At 37.9% G+C, this 19,103-nt stretch overlaps 1 protein-coding gene across 37 annotated transcripts in view; it reads left to right on the forward strand.

Annotated features, from left to right (window-relative positions):
* Positions 1-19,103, forward strand: part of CLASP2 (cytoplasmic linker associated protein 2) — a 143,110-nt gene that overhangs the window by 18,411 nt on the left and 105,596 nt on the right. For 36 of the 37 annotated variants that reach the window (XM_030265220.4, XM_032746787.3, XM_072925882.1 and 33 more), the window contains exons 3-7: positions 5,483-5,586; positions 8,952-9,043; positions 9,365-9,440; positions 10,903-11,000; positions 18,105-18,175. In XM_030265220.4, the coding sequence (XP_030121080.1) occupies positions 5,483-5,586; positions 8,952-9,043; positions 9,365-9,440; positions 10,903-11,000; positions 18,105-18,175 (441 nt within the window). Of the gene's footprint in view, positions 1-5,482; positions 5,587-8,106; positions 8,310-8,951; positions 9,044-9,364; positions 9,441-10,902; positions 11,001-18,104; positions 18,176-19,103 lie in introns of those variants that run through there. The other variant, XM_072925912.1, reaches the window with a different exon arrangement.

Consider the following 19,103-nt stretch of genomic DNA (forward strand, 5'->3'; position numbering starts at 1 on the left):
CTTGTCTCAAGGATGCCTTGTTGCATCTAAATGCAAGTCAGGTGTTTTGTCTGATACTGCCTTTTCATTTTATAGCTTACTGACCTCAGGAAAGGCTGTGTTGGATTGCTGTAGGATTTTCTTAAACAATAAAATCCTGACTGTTTCATGGTTTTTTCTTTTTTTGGAAAAGGCATTTAGAGGACAATCCATTATTTGTATTTCTTTTTCTCCACAATAGCTGTTTTTGTATTTTTAAATGTAACAAAAATACTAACTTCCTGCAACACCTCAGAAGGTCCTTACATTTTCTTTTATTTCCTCTATAGTTAATGGTCACAGCTGAAGGTAGTAACTGATTAAAGCTACAACTTTTTTCATCTTTTTGATTAGATTCTCTGAAGTTTCAATTAAAAAGGAAAAAAAAAGTAAAACTCTATGCAGGCTTTTTGGTGTTTTGATGGTTTTTGGTTTTTTTTTTTTTGGTTCTGTCTAGCTAATGCTGGAGTTTATTAGTAGTGGGAATTCATTTTACCTGAAGTGATCCATGCCTGAGTGATAGGCTGTGATTTAGAATACCATCTGCTTGCTGTCTGTGGGCATTTCACTGTATGACACCTAGAAATGCAGTGCTTTCAACTCAGAGTAGAGAAATACTAGCTGCCTTTGGTTTCTGCTTGATTCTAATTAATTCTAGTTATGTAAACAACCTAGCTTAGAGCTTAATTTCAGAAGATGGCACAAATATTTGTTAGCAATCATGTAGTTTTCTTTCATGTTTAATACACCTCTTGAAATGCTTTGGCCTTTAAGACTATTCTCATGTTCCTGAGACTGACACCTTGATTGGCACATGGATAGGCCATATAAAAAAAGCTTTTGTTTCTTCTTCTCTGCTACTGATGATGAACAGTATGTGTCATTAATCCCACTAATGCTTTTCTTAATTAGCTCCTGGAGAGACCCCAAGAAGCACATTAGTGTCTGAAATTGCTGTTGATTAAACTGGCTAGGACTTTATGTTGAGGAGGGGAGCACTGAGGCCCCCTCTGACAGCCTGCTTATGATTCTTTGCTTAGAAGTAGCCCCTTGACCACAAGGATCTGTCAGACTGGCTCTGTAGGAACCTCTGTGGGATGCCTTTCTCTTGTGTGTATCCTGCCCCGGACAGACACTGCCCTAATTGCAGAGGCAGCTCTTTCCCTCCCTCCTTTCTAATGACAGCTGTTCAATGCTGCTGCCTGAGCTGGCAGTGTTTTTGAGGAAACAAGGAAGATACTGCTGTCAAGTTTTAATCTCTTTCTGTCCTCAAAGACTTTTCTTTTTAGTAACAGAATTTTTGCCAAGATTGATAACATTTCCGCAGTAAAGATTATTTTTTACTTAATGCTTTTTTCTAAGCCTGCAGTAATGGACTATCTAAAGTTGATTCATAGAAATAAGTAGACCTGAGACTTAAAATGAGCACAGGTATACGAAGAGCAGCAGGTGTAAGTGGTCAGAAGAGAAGAAAAAGCAACAATACAAACTGAAAAGCTCCAGAAGGAACTTGTGTTAAAGTTTAACAGAAGGAAATTGTTTGTGCTACCTATGGCATTCTTTGCTGCAGAGGTCATATAGTTAAACTGCTGAGGTTTTTAAATGTACATTGTGTACTGTTCTAGGCAATTTCTGTGCTTTACTTGTTTTATCATCTTCAATCCTAGTGTAGGGAATAAATAGTTAATCTCTCAGGCTGTACCCTGACTCTGTGAAGGCTGGTTTTGGCCTTAAGCTATGCGTCTACTGTCCCAACTAGTGGTGATAAAATAATTTGATGAATTTGGATAAAGGAAAATTTATTCAGATTTACTGAGATAAGAGAAGGAAGGCAACGGAAAAAGAAACTGATGGGATAATACGCTCTGTTATGGATATAGCAGAAAGGAAAAAGGCATAAATAGCAGATGCAAATGCACAGCATTGTCAGCAAGTTAAAGGGGGTGATAGTCCTGCTCTGCTCTGCACTGGGGTGGCCTCACCTCAAGTGCTGAGTGCAGTTTGGGGCACCAGAACATAAAGACATTAAGTCATTAGAAAGTGTCCAAAGGAGGCCAACAAGGGTGGGGAAGGGTCTGGAGGGGAAGCTGTATGAGGAGTGACTGAGGTCACTTGGTCTGTTCAGCCTGGAGAAGAGGAGCCTGAGGAGACACCTCATTGCAGTCTGCAACTGAGGGAAGAGGAGGGATGCTGATCTCTGCTCTGTGATGAACAGTGACAGGACTGAGGGAATGGCTTGAAGTTGAGCTAGGAGCAGTTTAGGTTGGGTACCATGTAAAGGTTCTTTGCCCAGAGGGTGGCTGAGCACTGGAACAGGGTCCCCGGGGAAGTGGTCACAGCAGCAAGCATGACAGCTCAAGGAGTGTTTGGACAATGCACTCAGGCACATGGTATGACTCTTGGGGTATCCTGTGCAGGGCCAGAAGTCAGTTTTCATGATCCTGATGGATCCCTTCCAACTCAGAATATTCTATGAAATAGCAGGTCAGTTTGAGGTAGATCTGGTAGAATTATTGTCTGCTATGGAATATTTTTACTAATACTTTTAGGTTTTATTCAGTAATCAAAACCTGCAAAATTGTGATGTAGAAATGTTAACAGGAAAACCTCAGGAGTGGCTGGAAGTGATAAGAAACTTTGACAACATGCTAAAACGTGGCAAAAAGGCAAGCTGAATGAAGTACAGTGCTTCACAAAAAATAAACAGCTGCAAAAGGAATCACTGTCTCCTAAATTTAGTGTAGTTTTTTTCTCAGCAAATGAGCAGAAATAAATAACATAACGATGTTATATGTTATTAGGTTTGCCAGAATCCATTTGAAATAATTTAAAAACCTAGGCAACAGAAGATAAAAGATGGCTAAGGTTAACATAAAACAGTAGGATTGTTCAGTCCAGACTGCATGTGACAAGTTATATACCTCACTGAAAAATTTTCTAGGAAGCTACCACATTGAATACAACCTTCATGTCCTATTTCTTCTTTGTCACTCTTCTTTTAATTCTGACATCTATTTGAGATTGAGTTTGCAGGCTGATGCCGGGAACAACCAAATGCGTGTATTTGCATTGCAGTATAAAGAGATACACAAGTTTTCTCACCAGTGTTATTCAATTAGTGTATCTTAAAGGAAAAGTAGGAGCCAAAATGATTTCTGTTTTGAAACTTGATCATTTGGAAACCCAACTTTCAATGATTTCCTGTTGGAGCTTATTCTGACAGAAAAGATGAACAGGCACGCTGGAAACCAGCTGGTGGTTGCCAGCATTCAACAGCCTAATTTCTTTTGTCTTGTGCAAATAGCATGTGTCATGCCTTCTATGGGGTCTTACAGAAACTTGAGTTTTAGGGGAAAAAAGCTGAGCCTGCAGCCATTTGGGCCCTTTAACAGTTCCCACAGCGTGTTGTCCGTCTGTCAGAGCTCCAGGACTGGCAAAGGCTGGTGTGTTCAGTAGCTGCACACACTGAAATCTGCGGGCTGTGTCATAGCTTAGTTTAACTCAGTGACCTCATCTTTGTTCAGCAGCTTCTAGTAGCCGTTCTCTGTGCTTGCCTTGGTGGTTTGAGCAGAGCCCTGGTATCTGCAGCTCCGTCAAATGACTCAGAGTGCTAATTAGTCACAAAGGAGCTGTGTTCCCACAGAACTGGCATTAGCTGTGTTTGTTTCCTTTTCTGTAAAGCTAGAATTGCCTTCAGCTGCCCAGCAGTCAGGTCAGTGTAGAGGCATCACTAGTAGTGTAAAGCATGGGAACAAGGTCAGTTCAGAAGACATGAAAAGTACTGTTGGCAAGAAAATTATAATCAGTAAGTGTATAAGTGATTGGAAGTTCATGGGAGTGGACAGCTGTGTGCTCTCAAATGTAAGTTCTCAAGTTCTGGATTTTTTTCTCTGTTCACAAAATGGAAAAAAACCCTAAAACCAAACTCAACCACCAAACAAAACAGAAACACCCCATAAAAACCCAAACCATGAAGACAAAGTCCTGCACTATCAAAACAACAGCAATCCAACCCAAAGAAAAAAGCCACAGACCCTTCTTTTCAAACTGTAAAATGAAAATAGCTGTACTAATTTCTTCAGAGGAGAAAGTGTAGAGAAGATAGATGAAAAACACAAAACCTTGATGATGGTAGCCGAAGATGTCAGTGGACTGTCCAGAACCAGTAGAATTAAATACTCAGATTAGGACACTAAGAAAGCCTTCAGGAATTGCAGGAGGGGAATTTCCAACTTCAGCAGTGTATTTGTAAGTAAGAATCATGGTTCAGATGCTGTTTTTAGGAACAGGAGACTCAGGAAACCTCCTCCGAATGTGTGATTCTGTTCCCTTTATTTTGCTGGCAAATCTATTGTTTAGTTATTACTATAAAATCATTAGGTACTGATAAAATTACTTCAGATCTGCCTTGCAAACAGTACCCAAATACAGTTAGTTCTGTAGTGAGTAGAAATTCTTTAGCAGTCAGGCTGAGGTGAGGCAACAACTGTAAAATACTCTCAGGTGTTCAGTAATGTAGTACCAAACATAGCAAAAAATTATCTTAGCTGTGAAGATGTATTTTTCACTTGGAATACCTTAAATACTCCATCAGTTGTGCTTCCTGAAGGAAGGCAGTAGGCTCGGTGTCATCACCCCTCATTTGGAAGAACTGGTACTAAAGGCACTGGGGGGAGGACTCTCACAAAGGGTGGGTCCCAGATGGAGGACAGGGAACCAGTACAGCAGCGTGTCTTGCACAGCATGGAGCTCACTATGTGTTCATCGGGCTGTCTTTCCTAATGTCATAGCATTAATTTATCTGATGTAATTATAAACGTCTGTCTGGAAAAACAAGCAAAATTAATTGCCAAGTCCTTTGATTTTGATTTTTACTTACTTTTAGGGTGTGAAATCATCAACTGTCATGCAATTTTACTTAAATATTGTTTGAGGATGCTTGTTTTAACATAGTAATTTTTAACAGTGCTCTTACTGAAGTAAGGCTGGGTTTCCTGAAGATACACTATGTGAATGAAAAGATTTAAACCTGTCAATTTTCTTCCAATAAACAGCAAAGTCACACTGATTTTAAAATAGTTGTATGTTTCTGTTCTAATTGTTGGTCACTCCCTACACCTGGCATTATTTTTTAGAAAAGCCAGTTATTCTGAAGCTAACTGGAACAGTTTTTGAAGATTAAATCAAAGTCATTCACACAGTTTTGAAAATGGGAAGCTTGCTTTCTTTTAACCTGTTGAAAGTTACTATTTTCTTCCATTTCAGCCTTGTGCATTTGTTGTTAGTCTTATAAAATACTCAGAAATGCACTTGAGACTTTAAAATGTTGTGGCCTACTTAAACTCAGCTTTTATTTTTGAATGACATGTATATTACATCTGTTTCAAAAAATATCTTTAAACATTAGAAAATCTCCATTGGGTGTTTAATCTTTTTTACTTTCTCTTTTTCCCCTGTTCTGTAGTTCTCCTGGCTTTGATAGATCGTATGGGAGATGCCAAAGACCAAGTTCGAGAGCAAGCACAGAATCTTATATTGAAATTGATGTGTGAAGCAGCACCACCCATGGTATGATTGCTTAATGCAGATTCAGATGGAGGTGTCCAGTAAGCTTATAACTTTTGTATGAGCTCTGAACATGTCACAACATTATTGCAACTGTTAATGGTATAAATACTAAAAATACTCTTAATGGATTGACATGGATGTATTGTTTAGCTAAAGGTAAAAATCTTGGTACGATGTGATTCTGCATATTTTGCAGATCATAGCTTAATTCTGAGTAGATGTTTTTATGCCACGAGACAGGACTTTGTTAATTAAAACATGTTTGAATCATCTTCTGGGTTTGGACAATGGGAATAAATAAGTTTAATTAGCTCCAAATTGATTTATAATTAGATTTGCACTTGAACAAGTAGGACTAGTCCTACAGTTAAGGTGCACATATTCTAACTTAAAAGAATTTGGCCTTCTAGCTGTATGACAGCGATGCTCTGTGAACCATAGACAAACTGAGGTGGGAATAAGTTGCCCTTTGGCTTGTCATTTTTGGTTGTGGGGAGGCTTGCTTAACTCAACCTTCAGTTCTAAGCATTATGTGTCTTCCGAGTGCTTAATCTTATATTTTGACTCTGTGGGTCAAAATGGAAGACTGTTTAACAAGATTATATTCTCGAGTAGTGATGTTATTTGGAAGTCTGGAGACCCTGGATGTGAGTAAGAACTTATTGAGTTTTTAGTTCCTGAAGAAAATCTGTTTCTGAGTTCTAATTCTAGAGGTTAATAGGGGGAAAAAAAGAGGTTTTCTATGTGCTAATAATTCCTGGCTTTGTTTATTCATAGATGCAAGTTTGAATGTTTGTGTGCGGTGAATAAGATGTGGACTATATTTGGAGTGAGAAAATTGTCAGTTGCTTTGTTTGCCTGATAAAACATGCAGCATGCTAGGCTATTATAGAACATGTTTATCTTCCTTTGGCTACAGGTCTGATTGGGATTTAGGCATCAGGGTCTAGTAACATCATCCACAAAGACGTGCTATTCACAAGCTGCATTATCTATTCACAAGCTGCAGTGTCGGTCATATTCACTGACCAAGAGACATGGCAGAATTTTTTTTGTGTCAAAGTGCTAGTAGTAACATAAATGACATGTTACTGTGCCCAAGATGCTCCCAAATACCTGGCATACAGACCAAAACCTCTAAAGCAACAGCATTTGGACAAGTGCACAGCAGAGCACTTTGGAGATACCTTCATTTGAACAGTTGCTGGTATAGAAAATGATGGTAGTTGCTTTGTGCTAAGCCCTTGTCAGGAAAGTTTTACATTGTTGGTCCATCTTTGTTTGTGCAGAGTTGTTAGGCTGCACATAGAGGTGATGGAAGGAGTTTCCATCCCTTGTGAAGATGACTCTGTATCAGAAAGCATTTGAGGTTTCTGGGATCCAAGGAAGAGCGTGTGCGTGTAAGACCAAGGTATGGCTCTCCTGCTAACTCCCCCAAGGTGGGAGAAGCCTGGATTTGGGTGTCTGCTCTCAGGAGAGCAAACATTTCAAAGTCATTACAACTTTGGATGAAAAGCATCAATTGTCCTCACAGCAGGGACCAAAACAGAGGAGTTTTTCCTGTGCCTCCAACACTGAAATACAGAGCTTTAGGCTCTGTGCTGCAGTGAAGCATCCCTTTAGAAGAGCTGAATGGAATAATTTTTTGAGGTTAAGTCCTGTGAATTTCTTACTAGTCAACTCACATTGCCTCTTCTAGCATGTTGTTGAATAATATTTAATTTGTCCTGTCGTTAAATATCTTTACTTCTTTTAGATGTTTGGGGTTTTTTTGTTCATTTTATGAGCAAGAACTAGATGTAGCTGTTTATGGGCAGGAACGCATAAATATGTAGGTGGTATAAATGTGCATGAAAGGGACAAAGGTTGATATCAGCTCTTGCTAGGAACTTCTGAGAGTTAAAATTTCTAAGCAGCCATTTGAATTTCTCTTAAAAATAGAAAAAAAATTTAAAAATTAGTTCTTCAGGGATAATTCAGTGAAAGACTAAATTTCTCTTTGATTTGCTTTGTTTATTTTAGTAGTCTGCAGTTCCCTCTCTACCTGTATTTTTATACATCTAGCAAGGAGATTTCCTTTTTCCCATGTTTGTCTGTGACAGTGGGTTAATTGGAAGGATGTTTTCTTCCGTAAAATCCTGTTCTTTGTTGTTAAGCTATGCAGTTTTGGCAAGCCATGTCCTGCTCCGCTAAGGTTTGTTTTCTCTAAATGCAGTGAAGTATAAAACAAACAAACAAAAAAGCACAGATGGGACAAAATAATCAAGCAGGGCTCTAATTGGAAAATTTTATGTCTGCTCTGAAGCATGCTACCTCTTTAATAAAGAGGATGCATATTCCCTGCTCGTTGTTGATCAACAGCTGTTTGTGAGGGCTTTATATCTTTTTTTCCCGAAAGCCGATTGCAATAATTAGTATGTAATACATTTTAGCAGCTTTGTGTGGCGTCATTATAGGTTGCAGTTGCAGCACTCCGGGGTGCATTTGACAGGAGGGAGGTGCCTGGGCTGCGAAGTGTGCAGCTCCTGGCGGTGTGCAGCCATCCATCGCTAGGCAACGCTGCCCGGATGCTGGCCGGGCTGCAATGGCAGCGCTGCAGCTGGGGCAAATTGCAGGCTGAGCCCGTGCGTCTGCTCCCAAGGAGAATCCCCGAGCTCCTCAGCTCCACGTTTGCGATTCCAATGCTCTGATACACAGCTAGAGCACGGCAAGGAGATGGAAAGGTAACGGGATAAACCCAGCAGGCAGAGATCCAGGGCAGGCAGAGAAAAACGAGTGCGCAAGGAGGTGAAGGAGGGTTTAGCGAGCCAGGGGATCGTACCACAGGAAGTGGCACCAGCACGGAGAGAACCGAAAGCAGAACAAAAATTGAAGCACAGGAATTACGATGAGGGGGCAAGAAATAATCAAAAAATGAAGAAACAGATCTAAAGCAAAAGTAAAGGAGAAGTGGGACAGCAGGAGTATGGATAAGGACATGCTAAAATGGATATGAGGAAATTTTGGCAGGGAAACACAATATAGGAACAGAATATATGAACTTCTGCTTGAATCAATAGTTTGTGATGTTAATGTTTGTTTTGTGTGCATTAACTGTAACAATTCTGTATGTTTTAATAGCTGTTTCTCAAACATGGCAAATACTCAGCTAGATTGCTGAAGGACATTTTTAGGAATTGGTTTTGGTCTAGAATTAATCTGTGTTGTGTTCCATATTGTGCATTTCATAAGTTCATTTTATCACTTTTCCAGTGGACCTGCCTTCTGTTATTTTTTTTGCAACTATTATGAATGTAATTATATGGAATAGAATTACATTGTATTGTGCACCTGGTAATTAAAGACCATTATTTCTGCTTTTATAGTACATTTGGGAACGCCTTGCTGTTGGTTTTAAACACAAGAATTACCGATCCCGAGAAGGAGTGTGTTTGTGTCTTGTTGCTACCTTAAACATGTAAGCTTTTTGTTTCTATGGAGATGTAATGGTTCTATCCTTCTTCTGAATGTCATTTTTCTCTGAAAGTAATCCTTTAGGGAGTCTGGTTCAATTAAATTAATACATGGGAAAAATCAAACAACTTAAGTAGCGGGCTTTCTGAAAGAAAGACTAAAGTTACAGAAATTTTATTTTCTTTAAAAGTAGACAAAGGGCTAGTAAGAGAGAGACAGAGCTTGGTTAATGCCAGTTTGTATTCTATAAAATCTAAACTTCAGCAAAAATTATTTCCTGTTTTTTTTTTCTTAAAAAATACTGTTCTCTTTTTTTTTTTTTTAGTTACGGTGCACAACCATTAATCCTCAGCAAGCTGGTACCACATCTGTGTGTAGCATTTGGTGACTCCAATAGTCAGGTAAGGATTTCAGTACATACTGGGCCTTGAACATTTATACTTTGACAGAGCAGTGAAAGCAAAATAAATATAAGCATTCAAACAAAAGCTGATAAGAGTGCTTGTGTGCAGCAGATCATTGTTTCTACCATGACAAAAAGTAAACTGAATTTCTTTTTAATCAGTCCATTCACTGGAAGATGAAAGTAAAGTTGCAAAGGCAGCTGTGTCATGGTATACTGGTCCCTTTAGTTTTGTCTTCAGAAGTGGAAACTAGTAATTGTTGAAAGCAGTTATTTCTTACAGATCATATTGAAAGGAAATAAAAAAGTTATTGACGCAAAAAATTACACCCAGAAGCAGCCCTTATGTGTAACCTGCAATAGTTTGCTAAATTTGCTGAAGTTAACATTATATGTAATTATTTTCCAGTTGGAACCCAAATGACATATGAGAACATGCAAGGACTGTCATTAAAATCATTAACATAAGCAAAAACATCTGCAGTGAAAAATCAGGAAGTAGTTCCTAATGGTGGCATCTGAACCTCAGAAAATGCCAGTGGAAATGGTTAAAATGTCTTCATTTATCTGAAGTTGTGTTTGAGGGAAAAGACTATGAATACAGTAAGGGAAGATAACATTGGTAGGAGATGGGCTTATAAACAGGATTGGTCTTTATGCCTAGTTTCTGAATGCAGCAAAGTTCTCATCTCCTCTGAATAGCATTGTTCTATTCTAGAGAAATTTTGTTGAGAATTTGTCCTGTTTGCTGATCATTAATAAAGATGTAATTCATATCTTGCTAGAGCAATTATATGTTTAGTTTGAACTGCTGCAAAGAACAATATTAAATTTATTCCAGACATTTGTTATAGAGAATAATGGCATTTACTAAAATGCATTTTTGGCAGTTTTCATTGTGATGACCATGATTTAAAATTTTTAAAGAGGCACTCTCTCCCTTCTTTCCCCTGTTCTTTCCCGTTCCACTGTCTTGCACTATTCCGTTTGCTGTGCTGATGTCATACCAGATTCCAGTTGAAATAAGTAAAGAAAATGGTGATCACTTTGGTTCACTCTTGTGGGCAGTCTTAGTCTTCCAGAAGGATGTTGCTGTGCGTCAAAACAGATGAAAGCAAGATGAAATGTCAAGACTGAGTGCAGCAGCTAACTTTTGAAAGTATTGCCCACTGTGAGCAAGTCCTAGATAAAGCACATTTTTTCCACAAATGCTATTCTTACGTCAGATCCAGAAATTCCCTCTAAAGCTGTTATTTCTAGGATTTTTTACCATCTGGGGATGCTCTAACTCGGAACAAATGCCATCTTGATATAACACTTGTATTTCCTTTCCTTTTCACACTCATTGTTTCAACTGAATTGGCATACAGGGACATAGAAACTGTTAAGATTAGTGGCCTGTCAAAAAATGTTGTTTTGATTTCTGTAACTCTGAAATTAACAATTTAAACTGTTCACAGGTGAGAGATGCTGCCATACTAGCCATTGTAGAGGTTTATAGACATGTGGGAGAAAAAGTACGAATAGATCTTGCAAAAAGAGGAATTCCTCCCGGAAGGTGAGCTAGCTGTTCTGATTTTGTAATTCTAAGACATTTATGTTTTACTGTTCTTTATCTGAATTTTAAACTCACTTCAAACTCTGTTTTAAAATTACTGTAATTTTTATCTTACATTCTAGTTAGTTTTGCCTTTCAGTATGATGTTACTAGAGTTCCTGTGTTGTATGTTGACTAGTTTATATGAAAGAAAATTAGCCATTGTTTTGTTTCTACCTTTGACTAATTAAGAAAGCTAGACAGAGCTTGAAATTGTATATAGTGAGAAAGACTGTTTATTCCATAAAATCTTTAAAATTCCTGGCTAAAACAATTTATGCTTTTTAAAGTGTGTTAACCCCTTATATATTAGCATACCACTTTATTATGACCTCCATCTCACTTCTTGATAAAGCTGGATATGTCTACTACTTGGTGTCAGAGGGAGCATCAGATGAGTGCCTCTTCAGGCCCATCTAAAAAACTAGGAGCTCTAGTTTTTAATGGTCCTTTGTGGGATAGTCAAATACAGCTTGATAATATATCAAAATATGTATTCAGCTCTGGGGCCCCCAACATGAAGAGGACATTGACCTGTTAGTTCAGGGGAGAGCCACTAAATTGATTAGGGTGCTGGAGCACCTTTGCTATGAAAACAGGCTGATTGTTCAGCCTGGAGAAGAGGAGGCTTTTGGGAGACTCACGGGCACCTTCCAATACCCTAAAGAGGGCATACAGGAGAGCTAAAGAGGGACGTCTTACAAGGACATGATAGGACCAGTGTCAAGGGCTTTAAACTGGAAGAGGATATGTTTAGGTTCGATATTAGGAAGCAATTCTTTTCTGTGAGGATGGTGAGAACTGGAACTGGTTAGCCAGAGAAGGTGTGAATACCCTGTCGCTGTTCAAGGTGAGATGGGATGGGGCTTTGAGTAGCCTGGTCTAGGGAGAGATATCCCAGCCCATGACAGAGGGGTTGGAACTGAATGATCCAAAACTATTCTAATGTTCTATAAAAGTGCCATGGAAGAAGGGTGTTGAATTTATTGTTTCTTGTTCCAGGCAGAGTTCAGCCTGTTGAGACACAAGTTTACTGTATGAAAATGATAAGTTGCACACATTCTCTTCTATTTAATTATAGTCTTGTTTTTAGACTAGTTATGGATTATTTGATTACCACAGAAGTATAGGCCATATTATTACTACAATTAAAAAAATAAGTTTCCTAGAAAATAAGTGGAACATATCTGAGAAGATCTTCCTTGCATTAAGATAGGGCCTTAGATATCTTTTGGAACAGTGAATAAAAGAGTGCAGATATCACAACCATTTTGCAATGAATGTTGGGTCTGACTGACTTTAAGTTCAGTACTCACCATGTGATAAAAGCTGAGTACATCTTGGGATCCAAATATGATTAAACACCATAGAAACTTTGTATCCTAAGGACAATCAACAGCTTCTGATTTATTTGCAGTAGGTGCCAAGTTGTTGTTTCTCCTGTCTGAATCAGCTGAATACAAAATTCCCCCTGATCTGAAAGCAAGCATGGTTGTATAATTTGCATTTACATAAAGAAGCAAGACTCTACTTGGTGCATGTTAAATGGGTTGTTGCCACTAAATCTTCAACAGTTTTGCACCTGACAGTCAGGACTAGTGTTAAATAGTACATGAGCTGAGTGTCAATGCTGTGTCCATCCTCAGTAGGTTTCAGGTTGGGATAAAGGGGGGAGTTATGATTTGCTTGAGTTAAACATGAGACTGCCACTCTGTCCTTTCTATCCCTGACAGAAAGCAGAGTTCCTGTAGTCCCTTCTTACTCCTCAACACAACTAAGGCGGTGTTTGACAAAGCTCAGGAAAGACAGATTAGCTCTGTGGTAGCTCAGACTGTTGTTCCTTCAGAGGCAGACCTCATTTAAGGTGTTTGTTCCTCTGTGCCTGTCAGAGGTTTTCCCTTTGGTTAGATGCAGTAAAATTTTCAGGTGGTTATGCAGGAGCTATGATCTGTGGAAAAAAAACCTTTGATGTAGAGTATCATCATTATTTTGAGGGGAGTCTGTGTTCATGTGTGTGTCTGGCTAGGTTTTAAGGGTTTTAAGTATTACAGATAATCTGTAGTTCAGACACGGCTGCTTTCAGTTGTTGATTTCAGCCTTAAAGAACTGCATTGCAGCTCCTTTGCTGTAAGTCAGTGCATTAAAAATTACATGTAAACATAAATATTAGCAGAAAAATCTATTACTTTAGTGTTTGGTGCACACATGAATCAATAGAACGTAGGCTTGTGTAGTTTGCATAACAAATTGCACATTACAGAGCTGTGTGTTGCTGCTTCAATGCACTCCATCCTAGAGCACTGAAAAGAAGAGCTCCTGTCTGCTGAAAGGAAGGCAGGAAAGTTAATCAAGCATTGTTTTGAGAAACTTCAACTTCCTTAAACATGCAAATGGTATGTACATGTTATGTCTGTACAAAGCCAGATACAGTCAGTACTTTAATAATAGTAGGCTTAAAAGGTTTTCTAATCTGCACCTGGTAGGGTTTGCCTTTGTGGAAGATACTGGATTTTCTACAGGGCTTTACTGGACCTGTCAGAATCTAAGTAATGAATAAAACATGGGATCTTACTTTTGTAGTTCGATTCTACTTATTTACTATTTATTTTTCTTTAGTGTATTTCTCTTCTTTACTGAGATGAATTGCTGATTCTGTTTATAAATAAAATTAGTGAGTTCCTCTATTTGTTATATTTTAACTTAGAAATCTCAGTTTATTATTATGCTCTTTGCTTGAAGCATATTCCTTTTTCAGAAAAAACAGTGGTTGGAAATTTGGATGTTGTTTTCCCTTTTGTTTTAATTGCTGCTAGAGAGGTTTGATCGTCTTTGGTGTCAGACTTGAAAGTAGTAGTGCTAATATATTTGTGAACACTGAAAATGGATGTTGTATTTATTGTTCAGTGAGCCAAAAATACTGAAGTGGTTTTGTTCTCTATGGGCCAAACTGAATGTTTTACAGTATGGAATCTATGTGGCTGATCTTTCCTGAATGGAAATAGTATATGTGGCTCTGGATAGCAGTTACTTAGCCTTAGTGTTAAAATCTTTTATCACTGAGGAATTCATCTGACAAATTTCCCCACTGTTGCTTGAGAAAGAAATGTAAAAAAGCAGCCATTTGTTTAGTTCCTATGTCTAGGGCCAAAACTTCATTTCCTAAAATGTTGAAGCATATTGCAGTATGCATTTCTGAATACCACATTTTATGTGGTATGCGCATTCTACTTATCTGTCTAGTTCAAGTTGTAGATGAGGTCCATCTGTGTGTCCAGATGTGGACACATGTCTTCAAGACATTTTTTTTTTTTCCCTTTGGAAGGGGGAAATATGGAGAAAAAACTGCAAAGTTTCACATGGGCCATTTCCTGCTTTAGACTCAGTTGGGACATGAACAACAGACTTGTTACCACCCATTCTTCTTTAACCTTCTGCTGTTGACTGGGGAGTGGTGCTCTTGTGGCTCTTCACCACAAGGTCCACACTTTTACATGTCCACCTCTGCCTTTCGTGTGAACAGTTGAGCTCCATCAAGCATGGTCATGAATAATAGCTTTTCAGTGTGAAGTGTTGTGCACAATTTGTGGAAGCATCCATGTTTCCATGGGTGTGCATGTCAGCTGTCTCCTAGCAGCGTATGTACATATTCCTCTTATTGCCCATCCTCACCACAGTATGTTAATATTTTGATTGAGACCTGTCACCTGCTGGAGAAGAGGGTTTGGCAGGTTGCCAGGAGCTCCCATTCAAAGTATTGCAAATTCATGCATTCATTCATTCACTGACAGCCCATCCAGAAGTACCTGCTGTCCCAAACGTGTAGTTTTTGTCAATGGGGATTTTCCCGTCTGTATGAGAAATTGCAGAACAGCTGTCTATGCCTGTTTTGGAAAAGGAGATAATATTTCTGTACATCAGTGATATGTGGTGACTTCAGTGATAGATTATGATTGCCACATTACGTTGGGTGTGCAGATATGAGATGAAGGAGAGTAATAATGCTTCCCTTCTCAAAGAATGTTCCTTATTGCCAGTAAAACTGGTCTTCATCCAGCCCTGTAGAATTTCTTGGATTCCTCAGGCTCTCTTTTGCCAGGAGCTGAACCTCCTGTAAACATTCTTAAATTGACGGTGGTTGCAATAATTTTAGAGACTCTCACCCATACTGCCTTGCTGCCTGTCACTGCGTGAAGAAATGAGAAGCTACTAAGAAGAGCAGGGTGGGAGGAGAGGGAGGGAGAAACTTGTGAGAGACTTTGCAAAGTAGTAGTTACAGATCCTGTAAGCTCTTCTAAAGAGAGGGTTGGTTCTACAGTAGTGTTTTACCATGTTGACAGCTGTGTTATAATTGACTCTTCTGTTGTTGTTGCAATTATGGCAAATACTGTAGAGTGTGTCTCTGGTCGTAATGACATGCTTTGGAAGTTTGAGGAGTGGCAGTACTGTGTGTTGTTCTCCAGCCTGCACCATTGACAATGCAGCATCCAGTGCTAACCAACGCTTTTTTTTGGTTGTTTCTAGTTAATACTTTATCAAATATTTTGCCCAGAGTGAGAGGCAACATGTATATTTCTATAATATTTTTAAGGAAGCGTTTTGCTTTTTGCTTCTGTTTAAAACACTCAGGGAAACATTTTTTGAAAACAAAGTTCAAAAGAGCAGGAATTTTTTTTTTTTTTCGAATTCTCTAAAATATTTGTGCCAAGTGGATAACATCAGCTTTACAGGATATAAAAATCAAAGTGAAATTTTAAGGCAAATCTGTTAATCTCTCTAATCATATTTAGTTTCTCTTGGGATGACAGTTTTAGCCTTGCAGATACACTATTAAGTCTTTCTCATTAACTAGGTGAGCTATTAATGCAGTGTTTGCTATGGAATTCAGCACTTTTGACAGGAACTCACAACAATTCCTGATAAACACAAACATATGAGGCAAACACATTAACTTACTGTTATGAAAGCAAGATGGTCTAATGCATTATTATAGATATTGATTCTCATATGAACTTCTTGCTTTGTACGGTTGAAAGCACATAGCATGTTAATGGGATTTCATGTGTCATTAGTAAATTCCAGTACCCCAAAACCATTTCATTTCAAAAGTTTTACTTTTCAAGTCGAAGTGCAGAAAACCCCATTTCAGAATATACTGCCTTTGGTTTGCAAAATTGATCTTTTCAAAACTTGAGGTTTAATAGTAAAGCAGTGACGTTTGTGAATTGCTGCCATTTAAGACATTTTATGATAGCTGCATTTTGCAATGGTGCTGCAAAAGGGAGAGGGGATAATAGGTTCCAGAGACAAGCTGGCAAGTGTGCTAGGGAAAGTTTAGGCAAACTACTACTGAGCTACATATAGTTTTGAGATAAGTAGAGATGGTAGAATAACTGTGGTTTGTGTGAGGGGTTATTGACTTAAGTGATTAAGAGGGTTTTTGGTTGTGTTGTTTTATATCCTTGCAGTAGGGTAGACCTTTTTGTGGAGATCTGTATAGTTCTTGTGGGCCTACTAAGTCCAGGACAAATTTGCTGTGTAGCATATTGCTTTCAAGTATTTGGAAAATAAAAATAATGCATCATGAGAGTCCTAAATTGTTGGAAAGGTTGGGGGAAGGCTCAAATTTTGTATGCTGTTGTCTTTCTTTCATTATTTTATCACTCTCTTCATTATTAGGTAAATGAGCTTTATTAGATAAATGGGGTCCCATTGAGTGAGAGGGATATGCATGTCTCAGAAAATGTAGACTATGCAGTGAAAGTGCACTGCCTCTCTACACAGATCATTGCATAAAAGTGGTGTGTACATAATGAAATGCTGAAGTGAAATTTTTGTCCTTGACTTTTCTCCTTGTAAGACTTTTCATACCCAGGTGTAGTTTTTACCCATTTTTCTTGTTTTGTCATAAAACAGTTTGGATTGTGAATTGTAGAGACAGCCTATCAGTGCAACTTTTGAATTGGGTAGCGTAGTCTCTGGTTCTTCTGATGTAGCTGAATTGTACTTGTTTGGAGACCTGCAGACTGTCGTGTGATTTGTAGTTCATAACTTTGTTAATTTAAAATAATGATTCAGTCCTCATAGTCCTGGAGATAAAAATCCCACGTGCATGTTACGTATTACCATATTCCAAGTAGTCTAAAATTCAGAGAAGCCTTTGGAGAAATACAAGAAAATATTCTCAATTGTTTGCAGCTGAACGGTGTCAGTACAAATCTGTTGTTAATGCGTGGGTTACATTTTTCTGGGAGATACTTCCGCTGCTTTTATTGAGTTTCCTGCAGAAGTGATGAGAAAGGGCTGTTGAAGTGTTTTGTCAGCTTTCTTGATGGAACACTATTTTTTTTGCCCTGTGGGACTAGATTGTAAATGTAGGCTTGTGGAGTTTCTGGTTTGGTTTATTCTGAGTTTTATTTGTCTGTTTGCTGTTTATATGTAGCGAAGCATTTCCAGTGTATTCTCTATTGTGACAGTTAAAATCAGTAGTGTGCAGGCTGGACATGTTTAAATGCTTAGTGTATCTTAAGTTTAGAAGAAAGTTTTGTTGTTTGCAATTTTTTTTCCCTGTGGAAGTGCTAACAAGCACAGAGCTTTTTTCATAGCCAAACTGAGGAAATTTTGTGGAAAAAAAACTTTGAAGAAAATTATTAATAGTCTTGGAACAAATGAAATAGCAATATTTTTTTTTTTTCTTCAAAGTAAACATTCCGTAGTTGAAATTGTAACCTTTTATTGCGGAGCGTGAATATATATATATATATATACACACAATATATAGCCAATATGTGCCATTACTGAATCTGAACTATAGAAGTTTTATTTTTAATCATGCTAACAACAATACTCAGTTTATGTTCTTTGCTAAGTTTACTTTGTTTTCTGTGCATTTCTGTGAAGATGCTTAGCTAAAGAGCAATCCTTCAGGAATTGTTTCTTCATGCACTTAATCCCCTGTGTATTTTGCATTGCTGCTTTATATATGCTAATAAACTGATTTCTGTGTTTACCAATTGCCAGTGGTATTTCAGAGATATAAAAATCCTTTGTTGTTTTTGTTCTTTATAGGTTGCAAACAATCTTTTCAAAATTTGATGAAATAAGAAACTCTGACAATATGATTTTAAGTAACATCAGTGGTGAGTATGAAAGTCCGTGTATTTATAGTCAGCTTTAGATTAATGCAAGATAAGTATTTAAATACTATCGTTATCAGTCTGAGATGGATGAATAGCAACATGTAAATGCTAAGAAAATGAGACACATGGTGAAACAAGCTTGTACACTTTACTGGAACTATTTGCTGGATTGTGGTCAGAATACAATTGGAAAAGGTGTTGAAACTGCATGGAATCAAGCAGTGAACATTTAACGAGTTACAGATGTGCTCAGCAGAGGATAGAAGAATGTTGCAAAGTGTTCGTGTACGTGAAAAAAGATCAGATGAACCTTTATCCTTAGTATGTTTCTAAGAGAAAAATTTACTTTGGTGATGGATGTGTTTAATACTTTGTTAAAATGATGCTTCATGGTTATAATACATGGAGTTTTAAATTACAGAAATAGGAGACTGCAGCATTCAAAGACAACTTAATTGTTGAAGTTAAGACTTCATTGAGCTTGAGGTCCTTATTTTGGTGTATTTCAAGAAAAGACAACCAGTTATGCAGAAAATCCCTGTTGCTTCTTACTGCTTTTTTGCTACAGTATTTTTTAGTATGAAAATTTAATTTAAAACTAAATTATGAAAAAAGTGTTACGTAACAGCAAAACAAAGGAGGTGCTGTGGCAGTGGCTTTAGCATAGTCAGTTTTGGAAGTGTCATTGTCTTCTGCAAGGAATCAGTAGATATTGTTTTACTGGGAAGAGTTTCTGCGTGTTAGCTTGTCTTTCAAAATAGCTATGTTGATTATGGTCTGCTGTATCTAAAAAGTATAACTGTTCAAGAGTAGAAATATTTTGAGGAATGCATATAATTCCTTAGTGTCTTCAAAGATACCTTTTTCATTTAAAATTTTCTCACCCTTTTCTTGTTAGTGTGAAAACAGAAGTGACTGTAGGTTCAAA

Source organism: Taeniopygia guttata, chromosome 2, assembly GCF_048771995.1.
Source record: "Taeniopygia guttata chromosome 2, bTaeGut7.mat, whole genome shotgun sequence".
Taxonomy (NCBI): domain Eukaryota; kingdom Metazoa; phylum Chordata; class Aves; order Passeriformes; family Estrildidae; genus Taeniopygia; species Taeniopygia guttata.